This window comes from Paramisgurnus dabryanus, chromosome 6 (genome assembly GCF_030506205.2).
Source record: "Paramisgurnus dabryanus chromosome 6, PD_genome_1.1, whole genome shotgun sequence".
NCBI classification, from domain to species: Eukaryota; Metazoa; Chordata; class Actinopteri; order Cypriniformes; family Cobitidae; genus Paramisgurnus; species Paramisgurnus dabryanus.
Window position 1 is genome coordinate 34307098 of NC_133342.1, and position 22904 is coordinate 34330001.

Genomic DNA, 22904 nt, shown 5'->3' on the forward strand with positions numbered 1-22904 from the left:
AGATTTTAAACCACTGGTTTATCACACTGTTAAAAAAAATTGCTCTAGTTATGCAGCTGTTTGCCAGTAACTTGCCAGTATGTTATTTACTGGCAACAGTTTGTTCAAAGTTCAATGAACATTAAACATTAACAAGTCTTTTTTACAGAATAAAACTATAAAATAACAGCCTCATGCAAAGCATTTTGGGAACCAGAAATTCTCATCAACCCTTTTCTGTTGTTTCCTTCATATTTTGATTCCCAGAATGCTTTGCATGAGGCTGTTATTTTAGTTTTATTCTGTAAATAAAAAGACTTGTTAATGTTTAATGTTCATTGAACTTTGAATAAACTGTTGCCAGTAAATAACATACATTTAAATCTACAGTAAGTTACTGGCAAACAGCTGACAGTATTTCAGTCATTTCTACAGAATTTTTTAACAGTGTAGTGTTAGATGTTGATGGATAAACAGAGTTTTATGAACGGTTTCAGGGTGAGGATCAGTTGAAGAGAAGCCTGAGGTATAAGCACATTATACTGTAAGTCTACAGTACAAGCGTACTTGTGTGGTGAACAATATTGTCTGCAGGACACTAACAATCTTCTCTGGGATCACAGGCAAAAAAAAGAGTTTTAACTCATTACAAGAAAATACCAAGAGCATACCATCACATAATTATATTGTGTTCCTTCAGACATGCAGACACCATAAAAAAAAATTTATATTTCAAGAAAAATGTAACAACTACAGAAAGATACAAATACTGTTGATCTTTTAGACCTTTTATGACTGTACTTGACTTGTGTATGTTGTATATTAAAATTAAATCTCCTTTCTGTATGACAGACAATCTGAATTAAATATATATATATTAATATATTTCATCAGCAATTATATGGATTTAGATACATTTTAAATTAAGATAAAAATTTTACTGCTGTGGCTATTATCCTTATATTGGGGTAGTTTAGATTATCATTTATATTCAACATTTGATAGGCCTATAACATACCATATTATGAAACACATGTCCATATAATATTAATTATTATTGTAACAGCATTTATCAAATTTATTATATAAGTTGGTTTTCTTTAATTGTTAGATTAATAGTGGTTAATAAAGTCAAATAAAATGTCAAAGAGTCAGCTGTAATATCATTGCATTAACAGTTCAGTGTTAGTGGAAGTCTAGTTAAGCAACAACTGAGGCTTAACCTGACAGTTAGCCTGCCCCGGACCAGGCTAGTTTCCAAGCATAAGTTGCCATAGTAACCGGGGTTGAACTAGTTCAAGTTTGTTTTATGAAATGAAATTCACCTGCAAGCCTGGCTTATTTTGTAATTGAGTTTTATAAAACAGCCCCTCCTGTCCAAATGAATAGCCAGAAATTTGAATTGCATCACAATATTGTCAACACAACCTGATAACACTTTACGATAAGTTTCCAGGAAATAAATTAAAATGTTGACGTGAACAAACATAATTGAACAATAGATTTAATAATAGATTATTATGAACAAAAACTAATAAAATGTTCTTTGTTGTTAACTCAATGTTTTCCTCAACCTTGAGAAAAAATGTAAGGTTGACATTGAGAATTTCAAGATAGATTTTAAAATTGTTTTATTGTTGCTGTGTTTTAGTTTGATTCATGAAAAATCTCCTGAATCCAGCTGTGTGTCCATGAAGAGTGATGATTCAATGGGTCACCCAATTAACTTCAGCTTAGGAGACATGAGGTGAGAATCAGTGCGATGGTTTCTAGTAAAACCGTTTATCGGTTGTTTTAAGGAGTAAATCACTTCATTGGTCTGACGGTTTCGAGGAGTAAATCACTTCATCTGTCTTTATTCACCTGTACATTCAGTGTGCTGTAATACTACTGACACACAAACACATTCCCTTGTACTTTTCTACTTTCCTAGTGTCTGAATTTCCTTAGATATAATTGCATAAACATAAAAATATATAAATACATAATTTAAGAATTTAATTTGTTTAAATTACAGTAAAAGGAGAGTTGGATCAACATCTTTCAACAAGAAGCAAATGGATTCTGTTTTCCAGGTAGGATTGTTCATGTATGTTTTCTTACAAACCTCTCTGTCAACTACGTTTATGTTTAACCCTGGAGTCAGTCAAAACATGGAGTCATTTCATTATAAAGCAAGTAATTATTACAAAGAGTACAAAGAATTGAAACACATTCATAAAGCAAAATGAAACTTTGCCTCTGTCATCAAAATCTTGAGTGTTATATAGCATAAGAACATTTTCATTATTTCTTTTGTGAGGGTAACAACAAGGTGTTGCTCATATTGGTTACTGCAGTGTTCAGGATGGGGTGTATGTACTGTAAGTGCAGAGCCAATATTTCATTTATTTACCAGGATATGAAAAATAATTCAAGTGGAATAACAATATTTGGTGCTGAAGGAGATGGAGCTGAGCTCCGGCAGGGTGTGTTATGGACCCGAGGAGGTAAAGGTGTGCACTGCGTTTTTTGTGACTGCGCCACGGCTCCGCATCTATAAATGTCCAAACTTGAGGCGATTCTGTCCGAGCAGGCAAGCCTGTGACGTAATTCTTTGATCAATCCATGCAAAACAATGCATATACTATTTATCTGACACACTGGAAGTAAAGTATGGAAATTTGCAGTATAACACACAAATTATTTTACATATGATTCAGAATTTTGGCTTATATTTGTATTGAATGAACCACAGGACGAGGAATAAAATACAAACCAGGGGCACGTTCAAGCTCACACCGGTGCACAACGTTTTGCTACGATTTCCGGGTTGAACGACGTGTTTCCTGGAAACGGTGTGCAACGGCGTGCAACAGGTTTTAGATGCGTTTTCTCTTGTTTGGTGGGTGTGTCCGAAATGTCGGCCCAATCAGTGGCAAGATGTATAAAACCACACGGTAGTAAAGAGACAGCTCGCTCAATGGGTTCAAGTTGGAATGTTGTCTTTCATTCTGGACGGCAAGGTCTGTGACTGTAACATCGAGGTTATTTTACAATATTAAACACATATTTATAACGATTTCATCAGGCTTCAGAAACATTTTAAAAAGAACACAAAGAATGGCCTCTCAGCTACCGTAGTTGCAACTCTTGGGTCATCACAACAGGGTGTTCAATGCATCACCATTTCTGTTTAATAAACGTTGTGCAACGTTTTGTCGAGGCTGAATGCAGCTTCTTCTATCCTCTTCTTTGTGTTTGTTTTTGACTTGATTGCTCAGGTCGCCTCCTGGCGGTTCAAAGAATAGTGCAATAGCGAGTGCGTCAACTATAAATGCCTCATCCGTGTGTTGAGATGCACGCGCGATCAGCGGTGCTCGTGTTGCGGACCAAAGTGCGACTATAAACAAAGCTTTAACCTATGGTTTTAAATGCAAAAATGATGTCAATGCAGAAGTGGGCGGTCGCGCGTGTTGGGTGTTGTGCATAGCAATATTTGTAGATGCAGTCTTACTTTCTACTTACTGCGCAATTTGCGGTGTGACCAGGTCAGGGTCACAGTCTTTGTCAAACGGGCCGGGTGTGGAATAAAATTGCTGCTGATGTCGGATCACTGGTCGTGCGTTCTGTCAATCACTGCAGATGCAGATTATCAAACAGGACTGTGCACGACTGTAACGCTAAACACAAGCATGGACTTGCACATAACATTAAAACTACAATGAAAGATGCGTACGAAGCTATGTAGTAAAGCGTATTTTTAAGAAAATACATTTTAGAACAAACATAGAAAAGCAATAGGCTATAAATTTAAGGAAAAGTAAATGACAGCATGAATTTATAAAAAATACATGTTTACAGAAGCCTATATTTGACATAAACAAAATATTATGTACATTTGTGTACTGCCACCACAGCTGGAACAAATCCTAGAGGAAACACTGCCCACTTTAATTATGCAGTTCTTTGCAGGCTGTAATCTAAAGCGATACCCTAGTTTGTATATAAGGTATTTGATATGCTTTTGGTACAACTGGCTTTATTCCAAGATATTCAGAAAGGAAACATTTGTAAAGAGTATTTGCAGAAGAGACGTTATATGTAAAAGGAGATGATTTGAGCATGTATTATGAGCATTTCCACTGTTGAGCATTTACTACTTTATTTTAAAATAACCCAGTTTCATTAATATTAGAACAAAGTTAAGAACAAAATTGTGTGCGCTTTCATTCAGTGTTTATGTAGCTGAACTGGTAGAGCACTGCTTTAGCTGCACAAAGGTTCCCAGGGATCCCCAGTGTGCACACATTCTGATTAAACCAGATAATGTGTTCCATTAGAAAAAAAAATTTGCATGCATAAAAGTGAAAAAATCTCTGTTTGAACAATGATTTCAGGAACTTGAGAATAAAATCATCTCTCTGATAAGAAGTGAGCTGAAGATCTTCAAGAGACTACTAAGTCCAGATGATCCAGCAAGCTCTGAGAGAGAAGAGGAAGATGATAAATATCTGAGCAGAGTCAGAGAGGGGCTTCTGAAAATCACACTCCACGTCCTAAAGAAGATGAAGCACACAGACCTTGCTAATGAACTACAGACCAGTAAGAGCTCGGATTAATGTGACTGTTATATCACTTTACATTCAGAATGCTTTGAGTCTTCTCTGTCTTTCAATCAGTTGACGTTGTGTCAGTGTAGTGACGCTTGGGGTTTGACTTAGGGAGCCCAGTCGCCTTTGATCTTAGTTAATTAGAGGCATTAGGTGTGTTTAACTTCATGCAGCACCGCAAGAACCAACAGGCGGATGACATAACAGATAAATATCACATCCATAACCGATTTGCCTCATAAATGGGCACACAAAAATGAAAATAAAATTAAGAATTCATATTTTTTGAAGAACCAAACCTTCTCTGTTTGTTTACTATTATTAGTTCTTATTTGTGAATTTTTATTCGCAGAATTCATACGTTGTTGTCTCTTAAACAAAAACATTTTTTATGCGACATATTTAAAATTTTACCGAAAATGTCAAATCCATTACACTGGAATTGCTCAGGTGTATAAGGAGCCATTTTCTGGGTGGGAGTATGTGAGCACTGGAGTTGGAAACATTGATCTATGGTTTCAGATGTCTCTTTTTATTCTGCACAGTTAAGTGTGAGGAGTTCCCCTGGGTACTGTATGTCAACAGCAAGGAAACATTTGTAGTCACAAGTTTTGTTCTGCAGTGAACATCGGCTTGTTTAACCTTACTCCCATTGCGGGTTGGCCAGGGCATATCCTCCAGGGTGTCGCATTGTCTTTTGCATAAGCAAATTATGCTTTTATAAAAGACATCTGTAGAGTGGTGGGCTGGGGTATCTCGTAGTGGAAAGGTTGTCCAAGTCAGATTCCCACTCTGGTAAACCTTGGATGCCTGTAATGCTCCAGCACTCATCAAAAGCTCATTCAGTGAAGGAATTGCACTACCAGGCCCAATACTCGTGGGCCCCTTTTGCCCCTTTTAAGGTGACCTCATGTATGTGGGATCAGTGCTCTGTATCAGCTACCCAGCTAACAGAAAAAAGTTCTAAGAACGTTCCCTGAAACATCAACATTGCATTTTATTATATTTATTTTTTATATTTATATTATTTTATTATATTTATTATATATTTTATATTTATTATATATTATATATCTATTATATGTAAGTTTAGATGTTGATGTTTCGTTTCATTTTAAGTCACCATTATTGTGATTAGTGTTCGTTTTAGTTGGGCTCTTGAGCCTTGTCTTTTGCTTGCTAGTTTTTTCCCTGGTTGTGTTAACTTTTTGTTAATACACCACATTTCTTATGAACATGTTAAGTTAGTAGTGTAATTCTGTGGTGTGGTGGTTGGTACATAATGGTAAAAATCATTCCTAATTAATTTACTAATCAAAAGTTTATTTTCTGTCAATAATGTAAATGAGATCCAGCACTTTCAGAGCAGTTTGTCATTAAGGAGTTTAAGAAACTTTGGACAAAAAATATCTGCTGTATAATTGGGACGCACAAACATCAAGAATCAGACTATGAATCTCAACCATGGTGACAAAGAAAATTGGAAAAAAAATCTTTATTTATCCATGCTGCAGTGCATGCTGGGAGTCCTGAATGAGATTTGTAATTTGTTAATACCCAGCATGCATTGCAGTATGAAGTTTCTCATTTAATTGTCACCATGGTTGAGATTCATAGTCTGATTCTTGATGTTTGTACGTCCCAATTAAATAGCGGATATTTTTTGTCCAAAGTTTCTAAAATAGAGTTGTGACGTTCGCGAACGATCCGATTCTTTTGAACGGCTCATAAACATGAACGATGGGAGCCGAGTCGCGGCTGGAGGGGAGCCGTTCTTTCTGTCGTTCTTTTTTCCTATGCGTGTTTCACAGATGCACACAAATTAGCTCCTCCGCGAGACAGAACAGTTATATGGGGAGGGGCGCAAAGTTAATTTTACTTATTTGCAAATTGTACTGTAGTTATAGTAGTAATAGTGGACTGTACGTAGACATTTCAATTTTATTTATTCTAATTTTATCCACAGTATATCTCTAATACTTTAAATATTTTTTGTTATCTATCAAAATGTTCTTTTGTGACACTGTTCTTGTATAGAATTTTTTCACCAAAAGCTGTTTTGCACAGACATTCATTGCAGCCCACTTTGTTATTGTTCATTTAAGACCTGAAGGGGTTGATGTCCTATTTGCAAAGTTTACAGTAGTAATAGTAGTAATAGTGGACTGTATGTAGACATTTCCATTTTATTTATTCTAATTTGTGTAAGTGTTTGTAGTAAAATCTGTTTTGCACACAAAATTCATTGCAGCCGGCTTTGTAGTGTATTGTATGAATAACATAAGTCAACGTAGCTTTACCCGTACACACACTTTGTACTAAAGGTAAATCCAAAATAGTGATGTCACTGTCTAAGCAGAGGGATGTTGTGCAACCCTATGGAATATAGTCTACACATGACAAATGAGGTAATAATCAATATTTCAGAATAATTCAAACTCAGATATTGGTGTGTGTGAGTTTTAATTATTTGACTACATATCTCACCTCATCATTCCTCCCAGTGATTATTTCCAGGATAAACTGAGATGCCCCCAAGCAGGCTTCTTAAAACTGACTAAATATTTAAAAAGAGCCAAAAGAGCCGTTCTTTTGAACGGCTCTTTGAAAGGAACGGATCGCCAAGATCCGGTTCCCCTCAAAGAGCCATAAATCCCATCACTATTCTAAAACTCTTTAATGACAAACTGCTGTGAAAGTGCTGGTTCTCATTTACATTATTGACAGAAAATAAACTTTTGATTAGTAAATTAATTAGGAATGATTTTTATCATTATGTACCAACCACCACAGAATCATACTATTAACTTTACATGTTCATAATAAATGTGGTGTATTAACAAAAAGTTAACACAACCAGGGAAAAACTAGCAAGCAAAGGACAAGGCTCAAGAGCCCAACTAAAATGAACACTAATCACAATAATGGTGACTTAAAATGAAACAAAACATCAACATCTAAACTTACATATAATAGATATATAATATATAATAAATATATAATAAATAATAAATATAATAAAATAATATAAATATAAAAAATAAATATAATAAAATGCAATGTTTCTTTATCATTTACATAACAATCAAAGAAGTCAATATAATAAACAGTTGTTGTTTAAAACATTGTGTGACTGTGAACATTAAAACATGACATTCATAACGTTTAAAAATGGTAAAATGTAACATTCCTCTAACGTTGAGACAACACAAAAACGTCAAGAAAACTGGACACTTTTAACGTTGGCAGAACGTTTTTGGGAACGTTAAAAACTTTCAGGGAACGTTCTTAGAACTTTTTTCTGTTAGCTGGGTAATGCTCTAGTGGTAATTTCCACTATTCAGGTTTTCTGATAAGTAAAGTGTCAGTGTCTTCCTCTAAGACGGAGATTTGCTTTGCCATTTAATCATTTTATAAAACATGAAATAAGAGTGTGTGATGTAAATTTTGGAAGTGAAGATTCCTGAAATCCACTCTCTAATTCTAAGGATCTGTTAAAGGAATAGTTCACTAAAAGAATTTAATTTAGCCCATATTTTACTCACCCTTAAGCCATCCTAGGTGTATAAACATGGTTTGAGTTATTAAATAACACCCTGACTTTTAACGGCATTGGATAGTGTCCAGTTTTCAAATCCCAAAAAGTGCCACCGTCCATTAAAAACCCATATGGTTATTAAATGTCTAGCAAAACAGTGGGGGGGACATCTATTTTGAACTTTATATAACGTGTCTGTGTGCACATTCACAAGAGAGTTGAAGTCAGGCAAAAGGCTAACCTCTGATCCAATGTTACAAAAACCCATCACTTTAGGATACTTAATAATCTTTTATAACATTAAAAAAATTCTCAGTTGATTGATATATTTGATTCATGTCTTGATTTCTCTCTTTTCACAACAGAACTTGCTCCTTTGTGTTTAAAAAAACATAAATCCAGGTTAAAAAAGAAATTCCAGAGAATTAATGAAGGAATATCAAAACATGGAAGCTCAACACTTATGAATGAGATCTACACAGAGCTTTACATCACAGAGGGAGGGAGTGGAGAGATCAATAATGAACATGAGGTGAGACAGATTGAGACAACATCCAGAAGATCAGAGACAGAAGAAACACCAATCAAATGTAATGACATCTTTAGAGCTTTACCTGGACAAGACAAACCTATCAGAACTGTACTGACTAAAGGAGTCGCTGGAATTGGAAAAACCGTCTCTGTACAGAAGTTCATACTGGACTGGGCTGAAGAGAAAGCTAATCAGGATCTTCATTTCATATTTCCACTTCCTTTCAGAGAGCTGAATCTGATAAAACAAGAAAATATCAATCTGATGGATCTTCTTCATCAGTTTTTCAAAGATACAAAAGAACTGAGATCAACAGACTTTGATGACTACAAGGTTTTGTTTATCTTTGATGGTCTGGATGAGTGTCGACTTCCTCTTGATTTCTCAAACAATCAGAGTTTGTTTGATGTAGATGAATCAGCATCAGTGGATGTGCTGCTGACAAACCTCATCAAGGGGAATCTGCTTCCTTCTGCTTTGATCTGGATAACATCACGACCAGCAGCAGCCAATCAGATTCCTCATGAGTGTATTGACCAGATCACAGATGTACGAGGTTTCAATGATCCTCAGAAGGACGAGTATTTCAGGAAGAGAATAAATGATAAAAGTCTGGCCAACAGAATCCTCACACACATTAAATCATCCAGAAGTCTGTACATCATGTGTCACATCCCAGTCTTCTGTTGGATTACAGCCACTGTTCTAGAGAGAATATTGAGTGAATCACAGAGTAAAGCAGAGATCCCAAAGACTCTCACTCAAATGTTCACACACTTCCTGATCTTTCAAACCAACCTGAAGAGTCAGAAGTATGATGGGAAATGTGAGGTAGATCTTCAGCAGGCTAGAATGAATCTTCAGTCACTGGGAAAACTGGCTTATCAACAGCTGGAGAAAGGGAATCTGATCTTCTATGAGGAGGATCTGAGAGAGTCTGGCATTGATGTGAGAGAAGCTTCAGTGTATTCAGGAGTTTGTACTCAGATCTTCAGAGAGGAGTCTGGACTTTACCTGGGAAAGGTTTACAGCTTTGTTCATCTGAGCATTCAGGAGTTTCTTGCTGCTTTATTTAAGTTTCTGTTCTCTTTTCATGACAAAGGAAATGAATCAAAAACGACAGATTTACTGAAGAGTGAAGTGGACAAGGCCTTACAGAGTGAAAATGGACATCTGGATCTTTACCTCCGATTCCTTCTGGGTCTCTCACTGAAGTCCAATCAGATGATCTTACGAGATCTGATGATACAGACAGGAAGCTCTGACAGCATACAGGAAGTAGTTGAGTACATTAAGATGAAGATCAGAGAGAATCCCTCTCCAGAGAAAACCATCAATCTGTTTCACTGTCTGAATGAACTGAATGATCAATCTCTAGTGCAGGAAGTCCAAACATACCTGAACAGAGGAGATGATTTTAGTTTAACTGGAGTCAAATTCTCTCCTGCTCAGTGGTCAGCTCTTGCGTTTGTGTTGCTGAACTCAGAAGAGGACCTGGATGAGTTTATACTGAAGAAATATGATCGATCAGATGAATGTCTTATGAGACTCCTGCCAGTGATCAAAGCATCCAGAAAAGCTGAGTGAGTCATTAAGCTGCATTTTAATCTCAACACTAAATATTAGTTCAGGATATGTTTACATATGTTTACAAACAGTTTTGTCATTTTACACATTTTGATGTTGTGACATAATTAAGTGATAAATGAAGTAATGATTGAGCATTAGCGATGATACCTGCTGTTAACAAGCAGAATTAATAAATATAAACAAGAACAGAAAAAAGAGAAAAGACAAGCAGAAATACAACAGCAACAACTGACGTACAGCCACACTTAGATGGACATCAACTTGAAATAACAGGACACATTAAATCTTTTAAACAAACACCATTTCCCTCTTCACTTATTATTAATATTTACATCAAAATAGCTCTTATTTTAAATGAAGGTTTCATAAAGCTAAAGTAAAATAAAGTATCTCTAATTTATGTTTGTTTTATTGAAAATAAGTTTTTGATAGGAGTGATTCCATTAGTTAGGCACTTGACGCCTATTTGCAAGCTATTTCTTAAAGCTCTCATTTGTCCTGTGTTTTTGAAGCTATGATTGTGTTTATGGTGCGTTATATAACATGTGTTCATGTTTTGTGTATAAAAGTTTTCTCATCTGTATACTGCTGTTTTCACGGTCCAGAGGCGGTTCTAGGGTTAGAGCTTTAGGGGTGCTGAGCACCCAATGAGCTCTGCTGCCACCACCCACCCTTTTCACACAAAAACAAAAAAATATGTCTATTGTAAAATAACTTTATCATTTAAACATTGGTTCAGCTTACTCCAAAATCCAGATTATTTTTGGAGACCTTTCAGGCATGAAAACGGGTCAGGGGTGAAAAAGGTGATAAGGATATTACCCCTCTAGGGGGGTCCCCCATAATTTTTTTTTTAAATTACATATTTTAAAGCATCAATCTGATGAATTTTGAGATGCATTTTTTGCCAACCCTTTTTACTTCAAATTTTTTCAATTGGCGCGTAGTTTTACCAACATAGCCCAAACCATATGGACACCATCTGGAATAGGATTCCGAAAGTTTAAGATAGGCTCAATGAATTATTTTTTAGTAACTAGTTCCACAGAAATTTTACGTTCACTCAATTTCTGACTCCAAAGTGTTACCTGAATTATTGTTTTTTAGTTGGCCCAAACTTGACTCAAATATAAAAAGTATGTTTGCTCAACTAGCTTTATTCAACTAAAATGTTTTAATCAGTTGAGTCTTTAAAGACTTATAGCAAAGACTCTGTCAATTAAAGGGATAGTTCGGCCAAAAACGATATTAAACCCATGATTTACTCACCCCCAAGCTGTCCGAGTTGCATATGTCCATCGTTTTTCAGACAAACACATTTTCGGATATTTTAGAAAATATTTTAGATCTTTCTGTTGATTAAATGTAATGTTACGGGGTCCAGCAATAGTCCACGACCTTCAAGTCCAAAAAAAGTGCATCCATCCTTCACAAATTAAATCCAAACGGCTCCAGGATGATAAACAAAGGTCTTCTGTGGGTAATCCGTGCGGTGTTGTTGTAGAAATATCCATATTTCAAATGTTATTAACGTTATAAACTACCTTCCGGTAGCGCCGCCATCTTAGACTCACGAGAGAGTATTAGCGTAGTGTACGCACTTTTCTTAGTGACGTATGACAAATTCGGAGGGCGGGGGCACAGAGCAGCAGCAGAGAAACTCTGTACGCTGCGTAAGCTCTCATCCTGAATGCGCATCACTCCAAAATGGCGGCGCTACCGGAAGGTAGTTTATAACGTTAATAACATTTTAAATATGGGTATTTCTACAACAACACCGCGCGGATTACCCTCAGAAGACCTTTGTTTATCATCCTGGAGCCGTTTGGATTTAATTTGTGAAGGATGGACGCACTTTTTTTGGACTTGAAGGTCGTGGACTATTGCTGGACCCTGTAACATTACATTTAATCAAATGAAAGATCTAAAATATTTTCTAAAATATCCGAAAATGTGTTTGTCTGAAAAACGATGGACATATGCAACTCGGACAGCTTGGGGGTGAGTAAATCATGGGTTTAATATCGTTTTTGGCCGAACTATCCCTTTAAAATGTAAGTATTTACTCAATGTTTTATGTGTTACTTCAATTAATATTTATTATTTGGAAATTTTTAATAAACTTTTTAAAATTATTTATGAAATATTTTATGCTGGTGTTGTTAACAAAATAATTAACTTCAATCACATAAAAAAAAACTTTATTCACTTGAACATACAGAATAAAGTCTTTTCTAAATAGAAGGTATTAAACAGTCCAAAAAGCACTCCAAAGTCAGTCAGAACATCTGCAGGGCCATTTAGGAGAACTTCTTTCGCCATGTATCCCTCTGGTCTGCCTCTCCATCATCACCGCTCTAGTTGATAAACAGAGGAATACACACACACATACATCAATAAATAAATACATGTTTAATATAATAAAGCTTGACGGTGAAAGACTTTATTCCCTAAAATTGCCAAATTTCCCTCAGACATCACACGTAATTAAACACTATTGGGCAGTTTTCTCTGAGAGGGCTTATCAGTATCACTGACTAAAATACTGACATCTCTTAACATATGAGTGCTATTGTTTTGTCTCAAAATGCACGCCAGTATTGTATTTTATAAGCTTTGTTTGTAAAAATGTCCCATTTATAATTAAGTCCGGGTCCTAAAACCTGTCCGGTAAACCAACCGGCTATCTTAACTAAAACACCTCCACTTTAACTCGGACACATAACATAACACACCTTTATATAACTTTGCTAATTTATATATTGTCTAAAATAAAAAAAAAATTTACAAACACTTACTTGACGTGAACTTGAGGAAACGGCTGATGACTTGTGTCGTTGTGTGAGTCAAGTGATTCTGGCTGAAACATGCGGATTGATCTCAGATGAATTGACCTGTGATCCAGATCCTTCCGAGTTAAGACATTTTAAATTTAAAACACGCACATACATACACACACACACGCGCGCGAGCGGGTCGCGCGGACACGCGTACACACACAGGTATATTTAGAAGTTTTATTTAAGATTGTTATGATATTGGGACTATTTCTCCACCCGCTCCTTCAGCTCTGAAGTTCAAATTCGCAGGCATCCCAGTTATAACAAACTCAATAGCGATATCAATTAAGTGCAATCCTAAAATATGATTTAAAACATAACCCTTTCATTGTTAAGTATGATAAATTAAAATGAATTAAATCACGTCTAAACGCCACAGACCCACCAAACATGAGACGTCTGCCCGACGTGCAGATCATGTCTATATTAGGTCGGTTGGTCCAGGCCCTTATCTGTATGTCTATACAACGTGCAGATCTGGTACAGTATCTGGACATCTGACTATGACCCCTCTTGGACGTCAGGTAGACACTTTTCCCTCATCGCAATAATGGCAAAGAGAGCGTAAAAGAGGAACTTTACAGACACATAAAATGAGTTACTGGTGGATGAGGTTTAATCCTAATAACACATGCTGTTTGGTTCAATAATTCCGTTGGTTATGACATTTCTAGAAATAAAAACTTTAAATTTTTAGAATGACAAAAATAAAGTGAATTTGGTTAATTTAGTCAGTATGGTTCTACTTCAAACAATGCTTTATAACAACTTTTTGTAATGATGATGACATTGTTTTAGAGCAGTGGTTCCCAATCCAGGGGCCTCATTTATCAAGCGTGCGTATGCACAGAAGTGTCCATAAAGTGTGCGTAGGAACAGTTTTACTAGAATCTAGTGGTGGAATAGCGATACTACATTCCCCAGTGTGTAAAGAAGTGTATATTTATTATCCACAAGCAGGTGGTAATAATGGTTTGTGTCAATATGGTAACAGCAAATCAGTGTTGAAGTTAATGACAGAGGTGTAAAGAGTAGCTGAAAGCCATACTTGAGTAAAAGTACAAATTCCTTACTGTAAAAATTACTCCACTACAAGTTACAAGTCACCAATTTAAATACGACTTGAGTAAAAGTATTAAAGTAACCCAATTTAAAAGTACTCAAGTATTTTTACTCGTACTGAATGTTGGCTCAAAGATGCACTAGTCCTCAACACAAAGAGACATTGTAGGTCTGGGCAGTGAAAGTTTATTTATGAGGTTTTATTTCCTAATATAGAAAAGAAATCAAACACCTCAAAATTTTGACCTGGCAGAACAAACACAGATTAAACATAGTCATAGTCTTCTTTTGACTAAAATTTTATTTAGTTTTAGTCATATTTTTGTCATCTGAATTGATTTAGTTTTTTGTCTAATTTTATTCATCTAAATGCCATAAGATTTTAGTCTAGAAATCTAAATTACATTTAATTTAAACCCATTTAATTTTAGTCTAGTGTCATTGTGTACTTGAATGTGCCATGCTGAAAAATATATAGCCTAACTTTGTGATATAAATATATGGTATCAATTTACAGTGGGGTTCATTGGTTAATATTAGTTAGCTACATTGGTTAACATGAACTGATAATGAACTGCACTTATACAGCATTTATTCATCTTTGTTAATATTAATTTCAACAATTACTAATACTTTATTAAAATCTTGTTAACATTAGTTAATGCACTCTGAACTAACATGAACAAACAATTAAAGCTTACATTTTTATTAACTAACATTAACAAAGATGAATAAATGATGTAACAAATGTATTGCTCATGGTTTGTTCAAGTTGGTTAATACATTAACTACTGTTAACTAATGAACCTTGTTGTAAAGTGTTACCAAATATTCTTATATAGGCCTATCCTAAAAAAGATATAATTTTTATATTTAGAAAATTCCAGTAAACTAAAATTACACCAACAGAAATATGATAATGCATATTAAAAACGTGAAGTTGTTCATTTGAAAGATTAATTGTAAACACAGTGGTGTTACGTACACAGTAAAACTCCCAGTGTTAATTTAACACTGCTGGGAGCATATATGGTCCCACTCTAAAAAGTGTTAAATTTACACTGAATCAGTGTTAAAGTTAATGAGATAATGAAGTGATGATTAAGACATTAATGGTGAACACCTGCTGGTCATTTCATGTCAAATCAACTTAATTTTAGAATTGTTCCTGTCTCTAAGTTTTTATTTTATTTTTCTGGAGAAAGTAATACTAACATGATAAAAAAGGTCAAAATATTAAATGCAAAAGATATATAAAAACTGCTGTGTGTATATATGATTCTATCTTACAGAGTTTTAAAAAGTTACACTGAAGCAGAGCCATCTTTAACTTTTGCCTCTCTATCATCATCTCTGTTTGAAACTTAAAGTTACAACTTGCTTGTAGAATTACATGGATGATAAGTTTAATCTCTATACAACAGCTGTATTTCTGGTTAATAAAGTGAGTCACCATTTTCCCGATTAGTGTTTCCATTAGTTGGGCACTTGAGTCTTGAAAATTAGAGTTGGCCTTCTTTTGTTTATTGTGGTTATTAAACACATTTGTTGGAGCAGAGGGAGGTGACACAGATGAAGTTATAAACTGTTGGTGTGCTACAGTAGTTGTTGAATATCGTGATTAACTGATCTCAAACAAAAAAAAACAAACACTAAATGTAAGTTACATTTTTTTATGTTCAGTCAAACCTGTGATGTTCCTATGCTGTAAATCCATACCCTTAAGAGTTAATTTTTTTACACAAATCTAATCTGTGGTTTCAGTCGGACACCCTGAGACATCAACAATCACCCTATAAAACACAATCATGGTGACAATCAACAACAAAGCTTCATGACATCAACAATCAGCCTATAAAACACAATCATGGTGACAATCAACAACAAAGCTTCATGCCGCAATGCATGCTGGGTACCAGGATTGTAGAAAACTCTTTCATAACTCCCATCATGCATTGCAACATGACACAATTGTGCAACTTTCTTACCATTTACTCTCACCATTGTTGAGATTTGTATCCGAAGTCATAAAGACTCTCTGAACAAAAAAAAAACAACTAGAATCAAAGCACCCTTATCCTAAACTGTGCCATTTGCATAGAGAAACATTTTTATGCTTTTTTCTTTACCTTTCTCATATCATATATTAATATTTTTAAAACAAGCAATTTTAGATGGGTTGATAGGATTTTTTCTACATCAAGCAACAAACAAGTGCTTTTATTGAAACACTGTTGCAATTGCTAATATTGGAGAGTTAGTTTAGTGAAGGTTAAGAGACAAACGCCTAACTAAAGGAAACACTAATCACAATAATGGTGACTTCAAATAAATCTAAAACACAAACTGGAGATTTATTGTGATAATTTTTGTGATAAATATCCATTTGACTTGTGATTACATTTTATAAGAAAGAAGATTTGTCTACTAAGTCACATGTGTGGATGCTGGAATGCTGGAGCACTTTTATTTTTTTCTGACAACAGTTGTTTAGAAGTTAAACTTATCATCCTCTACAAAATAACTCTACAAGCAAGTTGTAATTTTAGGTTTGAAACAGAGATGATGGTAGAGAGGCAAAAGTGAAAGTTGGCAGCTTTTTACTCTGCTTCAGTGTAACTTTTTAAAACTCTGTAAGATAGAATCATATATACACACAACAGTTTTTATATATCTATTGCATTTAATATTTTGACCTTTTTCATCATTTTAGTATTACTTTCTCCAGAAAAAGAAAATAAAAACTTAGAGACAGGAACAATTCTAAAATTAAGTTGATTTGACACGAAATGACCAGCAGGTGTTCACCATTAATGTCTTAATCATCACTTCATTATCTCATTAACTTTAACACTGATTCAGTGTAAATTTAACACTCTGTAGAGTGGGACCATATATGCTCCCAGCAGTGTTAATTTAACACTGGGAGTTTTACTGTGTACTACATATCTCACAAGTGCACAACATTTCTTCCGTCATGCATCCCTCTTACAGTAAATACATTACAGCATACTTGATTAAATGTGAGGACAGTGAAATTAACTTATTATCAATCTTATAATGTACTTAAGTTACTCGGGCAATCAGTACAGGACCTCGCTGGTTTATTTTGGCTTATATAGTAAGTTATATCAAGTTATGTACCAGCTCAGGTTAGCTGATAAAGTAGCATCAGAGTATATAAACATTTGTGCTTGCCTTTGAGTTGCGGGATGACCCTCCTGCAATCGCGCATAACTTTTGTTTTGATTGTAGCATCACATGTTTAAAAAATGGTCCCTTGACTGAAGCAAATGTGATATGCATACATATGTTTGCTCTTTATCTCTTCTCTCAGACCAGACGCGAACTTTTCTCTACAGTTTATTACATACGCAGCACGCAGATGTCCCGCTACGGAGGCTCAACGCAAGCCATTCAGCGTTTGACATCAAAGTACCGCGAGACCAGACTTCTCCATATGCATTTGATTCGCTCTCGCAGTACTTTGATTTCATACGGTTGCTCTGCGCAGAGCCAAATGAAGTCCCTCAGTTGTGTGTGTGCGTGTATCCTCGCGACCACAGATTCTATCCATCATCACCCTCTGACACTTTCGTCTCGTTTTTATTTGACGAATAAACAATGTAGCGAGTAACGTTAAGTGTCATTTCAAATGTAGTGGAGTAAAGAGTACAAATACCCAATCAAAAATGTAATTGAGTAGAGAGTAAAAGTTGCCTATATTTTTGATACTCAGTACAAGTACAAAGTAGCCCAAAAAATACTTAAGTACAGTAACGAAGTACATTTACTTGAGTACACAGGAAAATCCCCAGTGTTAAATTAACTCTACCAGTGTTAAATCAACACTATTTGGTGTTTATATAATCCACACCAAGATCGGTGTTAAAAAAGACTGGTGTTAAAAATATAACTCTGAATCAGTGTTAAAGTTAATGAGATAATGAAGTGATGATTAAGACATTAATGGTAAACACCTGCTGGTCATTCAAATCAATTACATTTTGGACATTTTCCTGTCTCTAAATTTTTATTTTGATGATTCGTTTTCTGGAGAAAATACTAAAATAATAAAGAAAGACAAATTATTAAATGCAATAGATGAATACTGTTGGGTGTATGCCTCCAAAAGCTGCAATCTTTCACGTTTGCCTCTCTATCAGCATCTCTGTTTGAAAAATAAAATGATAACTTGCAGAGTTATTTTCTAAATGGATAAGTTTAACTTCTAAACAGCTGTCAGAACAAAATACAAGTGCTCAACTATTCCAGTATCCATACGCGTGATTTAGTAGACAAATATTCTGTGATGTCTCACAAGTCAAATAGACATTTATCACAAAATGTATCACATTAAATCTTAAGTTTGTTTTTGTTATGAGTTCATTTGAAGTCACCATTACTGTGATTAGTGTTTCCTTTAGTTAGGCATTTGTCCCTTGACCTTCACTGATCTAGCTCTGCTCTTTTAGCAATAGCAACAATGTTTTAGTAAGATCACTTGTTCATTGCTTCATGTAGAGGGAAAACCTTCCAGACCTTCTCAGTTTATTTTTATTATATTCTACTCTACAAATCATTGAAATGTTTGATCACAAATTTATTATGAATAAACAGGCATATAAAAAGCTCTATGCAAATGACATTGAATGAGACTGCAACACACTGTTAATGCTTTAGTGTGTTTTTTTTTTTGTTGTTGTTTTTTGCTTAAGAGAGACTTCATGATTTCTGATACAAATCTCAACAATGGTGACAGTTAATGGTAAGAAAGTTGCTAAATTTTTGTCATGTTGCAATGCATGATGGGATTTATGAATGAGTTTTCTACAATCCGGTACCCAGCATGCATTGCGGCATGAAGCTTTGTTGTTGTTTGTCACCATGATTGTGTTTTATAGGCTGATTGTTGAAGTCTCAGTGTGTCTGACTTAAACCACAGATTAGATTTGGGTAAACAATATTTAACTCTTCAGGGTATGTGGACTTTTACAGCACTGTTGGAATTCATGGGAGCCTCACAGGGTTGGCAGAACATAAATTAAAAACTTATATTCAGTGATTACTTTTTATGATATCATTGAATCCCAAGACTTGTACTTTCATAATAATTAACATAGTAACGGGTATAGACTTCATTTCTCTCATCTTCCTCTGCTTTAACAGATGTGTTTTCTAAACACACTGCCACAATGAGCAGAAGAAAACTAACACTAAACTTCAAGACCCAAGTACCCAACTAAAGGAAACACTAATCGGAGCAATGGTGACTTACTTTATTAACCAGATTTACAGCAGTTCTTTAGAAGTTAAACCTATCATCCATGTAACTCTGCAAGCAAGTTGTAATTTTAGTTTTCAAAAAGAGATGATGATAGTGTTCATTTAACTATGGTGATTTCATCTATTGCATTTAATAATTTGGCTTTCTTCCTCATTTTAGTATTACTTTCTCCAGAAAAAGAGTCAACAAAATAAAAATTTAAAGACAGGAACCATTCCAAAATTGAGTTGATTTGACACGGAATGACCAGCAGGTGTTCACTATTAATGACTCAATCACTTCATTATCTTATTAACTTTAACACTGATTTAGTGTTTTTTTAACACCAATCTTGGTGTGGATTATATAAACACCGAGCAGTGTTAATTTAACACTGGGGATTTTGCTGTGTACTTTACACCTCTGGTTAATGATTTATTTGTGATTTATATAAATGAATGCTCCAACAAATGCTTGATACAGTAACTTATCTTGCGTTATTGGAAGACTTGGCAAATCATCCATTCCGCCGGGAGTGCGTTTTTAAAGATTGCGCCGATGATGCTGGTTATACACTCTCAGAAATAAAGGTACAAAACTGTACCTTTTCTGTCATTAGGGCTGTACCCTTTCAAAAAGTACAGCTTTGCACCTAAGGATTTTATTTTAGTACTTCAGAAGTACAGGCTGGGACCAAAGAGAGCTTATTAGTACCTCAAAAATATATATTAGTATCTCAAAGGTACATCCCAGCTAATAGAAAAAAGTTCTAAGAACGTTCCCTGAAAGTTCCCAAGGTTCCCAAAAACGTTCTGCCAACGGAAAAAGTGTCCAGTTTTCTTGACGTTCTAAGAACGTTTTTGTGTTGTCTCAACGTTAGAGGAATGTTACATTTTACCATTTTTAAACGTTATGACAATGTCATGTTTTAATGTTAACACAATGTTTAAAACAACAACTGTTTATTACATTGACTTGTTTGACTGTTATGTAAATGATAGAGAAACAATGCATTTTATTATTTTATAAAACATTATTTCTGAATGTTCAGTAAATATATTGCTGTAGAAAACACAAATCACTTATTAGACTTAGATGTTGATGTTTTGTTTAATTTTAAGTCACCATTATTGTGATTAGTGTTTGTTTTAGTTGGGCTCTTGACTCTTGACTCTTTGCTTGCTAGTTTTTTCCTTGGTTGTGTTAACTTTGTGTTAATGCAGCACATTTGTTATGGACATGTTAAGTTAATAGTGTAACTCTGTGGTAGTTGGTACATAATGGTAAAGATCATCACCTAATTAATTTACTAATCAAAAGTGTGTTTTCTGTCAATAATGTAAATGAGATCTAACACTTTCACAGCAGTTTGTCATTAAAGAGTTTTAGAAACTTTGGACAAAAAATATCCGTTGTACAATTGGGACACACAAACCTCAAGAATCAGAGTATGAATCTCAACCATGGTGACAAATAAAATTGTAAAAAAACATTATTTAACCATGCTGCATTGCATGCTGGGAGTCCTGAATGAGATTTGTAATTTGTTGATACCCAGCATGCATTGCAGCATTTAGTTTTTCATTTATTTGTCACCATGGTTGATATTTATACTTTGATTCTTTATGTTTGTGCGTCCCAATTATACAGCAGATATTTTTTGTCCAAAGTTTCTAAAACTCCTTAATGACAAACTGCTGTGAAAGTACTGGATCTCATTTACATTATTGACAGAAAATAAACTTTTGATTAGTAAATTAATTAGGTGATGATCTTTATCATTATGTATCTACCACCACAGAATTAAACTATTAACTTTACATGTTCATAACAAATGTGGTGTATTAACACAAAGTTAAGACAACCAGGGAAAAAACTAGCAAGGAAAATGTCAAGAGTCAAGAATTCAACTAAAACAAACACTAATCACAATAATGGTGACTTAAAATTAAACAAAACATCAACATCTAAACCTGATAAGTGAATTAAGTTTTCTACAGCAATATATTTACTAAACATTCAGAAATAATGTTTTATAAAATAATAAAATGCAATGTTTCTCTATCATTTACATAACAATCAAACAAGTCAACACAATAAACAGTTGTTGTTTTAAACATTGTGTGAAGATTAAAACATGACATTGTCATAACATTTAAAAATGGTAAAATGTAACATTGCTCTAATGTTGAGACAACACAAAAACGTTCTTAGAACGTCAAGAAAACTGGACACTTTTTCCATTGGCAGAACGTTTTTGGGAACCTTGGGAACTTTCAGGGAACGTTCTTAGAACTTTTTTCTGTTAGCTGGGATATTGTTACTAAATATTTACACATCTGTACCTAATGGTCCATACAATAACCTTCTTAAAGGGTGCTGCCCCACTGACAGCTAGGGTACATATTTTGACTTTTTTCTAACAATGTAGGTCCTAAAGGTACGGTAATCTACCCAAAATTGTATTCTGTTTTGTATTCCTGTAAAGGTACCAAACAGAAACTTAGGGTACAGCCCCAGTGACAGAAAAGGTACCGTTTTGGACCTTTATTTCTGACAGTGTATATGGCTGTCCACGGTGTAAAGCTCTGTCGTTGTCTGTCCTTCTCTAGTTGCAATGATTTCACGTCGATGTGCTGTGACGCGTTTTTTTTTTTTGATGATAATTTAATGTCAAACCACCTTTTTATTTCTAGAAATGTCATATCCAACGGAATTAAATGCACTGGTAACATGTTCGCATGCAGATTTGTTTTCTTTTGTTAGGCATTCCTCCCACACTAAGTGAACCAAACAGCATGTGTTATTAGGATTTAACCTCATCCACCAGTAACTCAATTTCTGTGTCTGTAAAGTTCCTCTTTTGCGCTCTCTTTGCCATTATTAAATGCATAGGAAATGTTCTATATTTTTACCTACAAATAAAATTTAGTATGTTTGTAAGTACAAAAAAATTGGGATTTAAGTTGCCTTGCTACCTACCTCACAAAACAGGCGAAATCTAAACAACCTAATTTTTCACATGCTTGCAGAAAATGGCTTACTCAAATTAAGTTAATGGGTTGATCTTTATCACATTTTCTAGGTTTATAGAAGCACTTGGGGACACAATTATAGCACTTAAACATGAAAAAAGTCTAATTTTCACACTCTGACCCCTTTTAAGAATCAGTCCTCTCACAACAACACAACTAACTAAACTGTTAAAGTAGTTTTACAAAATAGATTTTACTTTTTGCACTTTATTATAACCTTATTTTAATTTTATTCAGGGGCGTCGCTAGACCCCTTTTACTGGGGCACGTGCCCCAAATCTTTTGTGCCCCGGTGTATTAATCTCAAGTTTAAATTTTAGCAGTTAACTGGTGTATTCCTTTACAAAGACAATCGCGGCAAAAACGGATTTTTATGCAAAGTAGTTACCCAATTTAGGCTTGTAAAAGCGACGAAGCAGTCGCATTGACGCGTGCACGCATGTATCCATGGCCGCGTGCGTTTGCGTTCA

The 22904-nt window shown here is 34.8% G+C and overlaps 1 protein-coding gene across 15 annotated transcripts in view; it reads left to right on the forward strand.

Moving 5' to 3' along the window:
- LOC135767353 (NLR family CARD domain-containing protein 3-like) overlaps positions 1 to 22904 on the forward strand; it is a 205292-nt gene that overhangs the window by 114870 nt on the left and 67518 nt on the right. For all 15 annotated transcript variants that reach the window (XM_065276999.1, XM_065277003.1, XM_065277000.1 and 12 more), the window contains exons 3-6: positions 1631 to 1726; positions 1997 to 2054; positions 4359 to 4563; positions 8475 to 10224. In XM_065276999.1, coding sequence (XP_065133071.1) covers positions 1631 to 1726; positions 1997 to 2054; positions 4359 to 4563; positions 8475 to 10224 — 2109 coding nt within the window. The remainder of the gene's footprint in view (positions 1 to 1630; positions 1727 to 1996; positions 2055 to 4358; positions 4564 to 8474; positions 10225 to 22904) is intronic.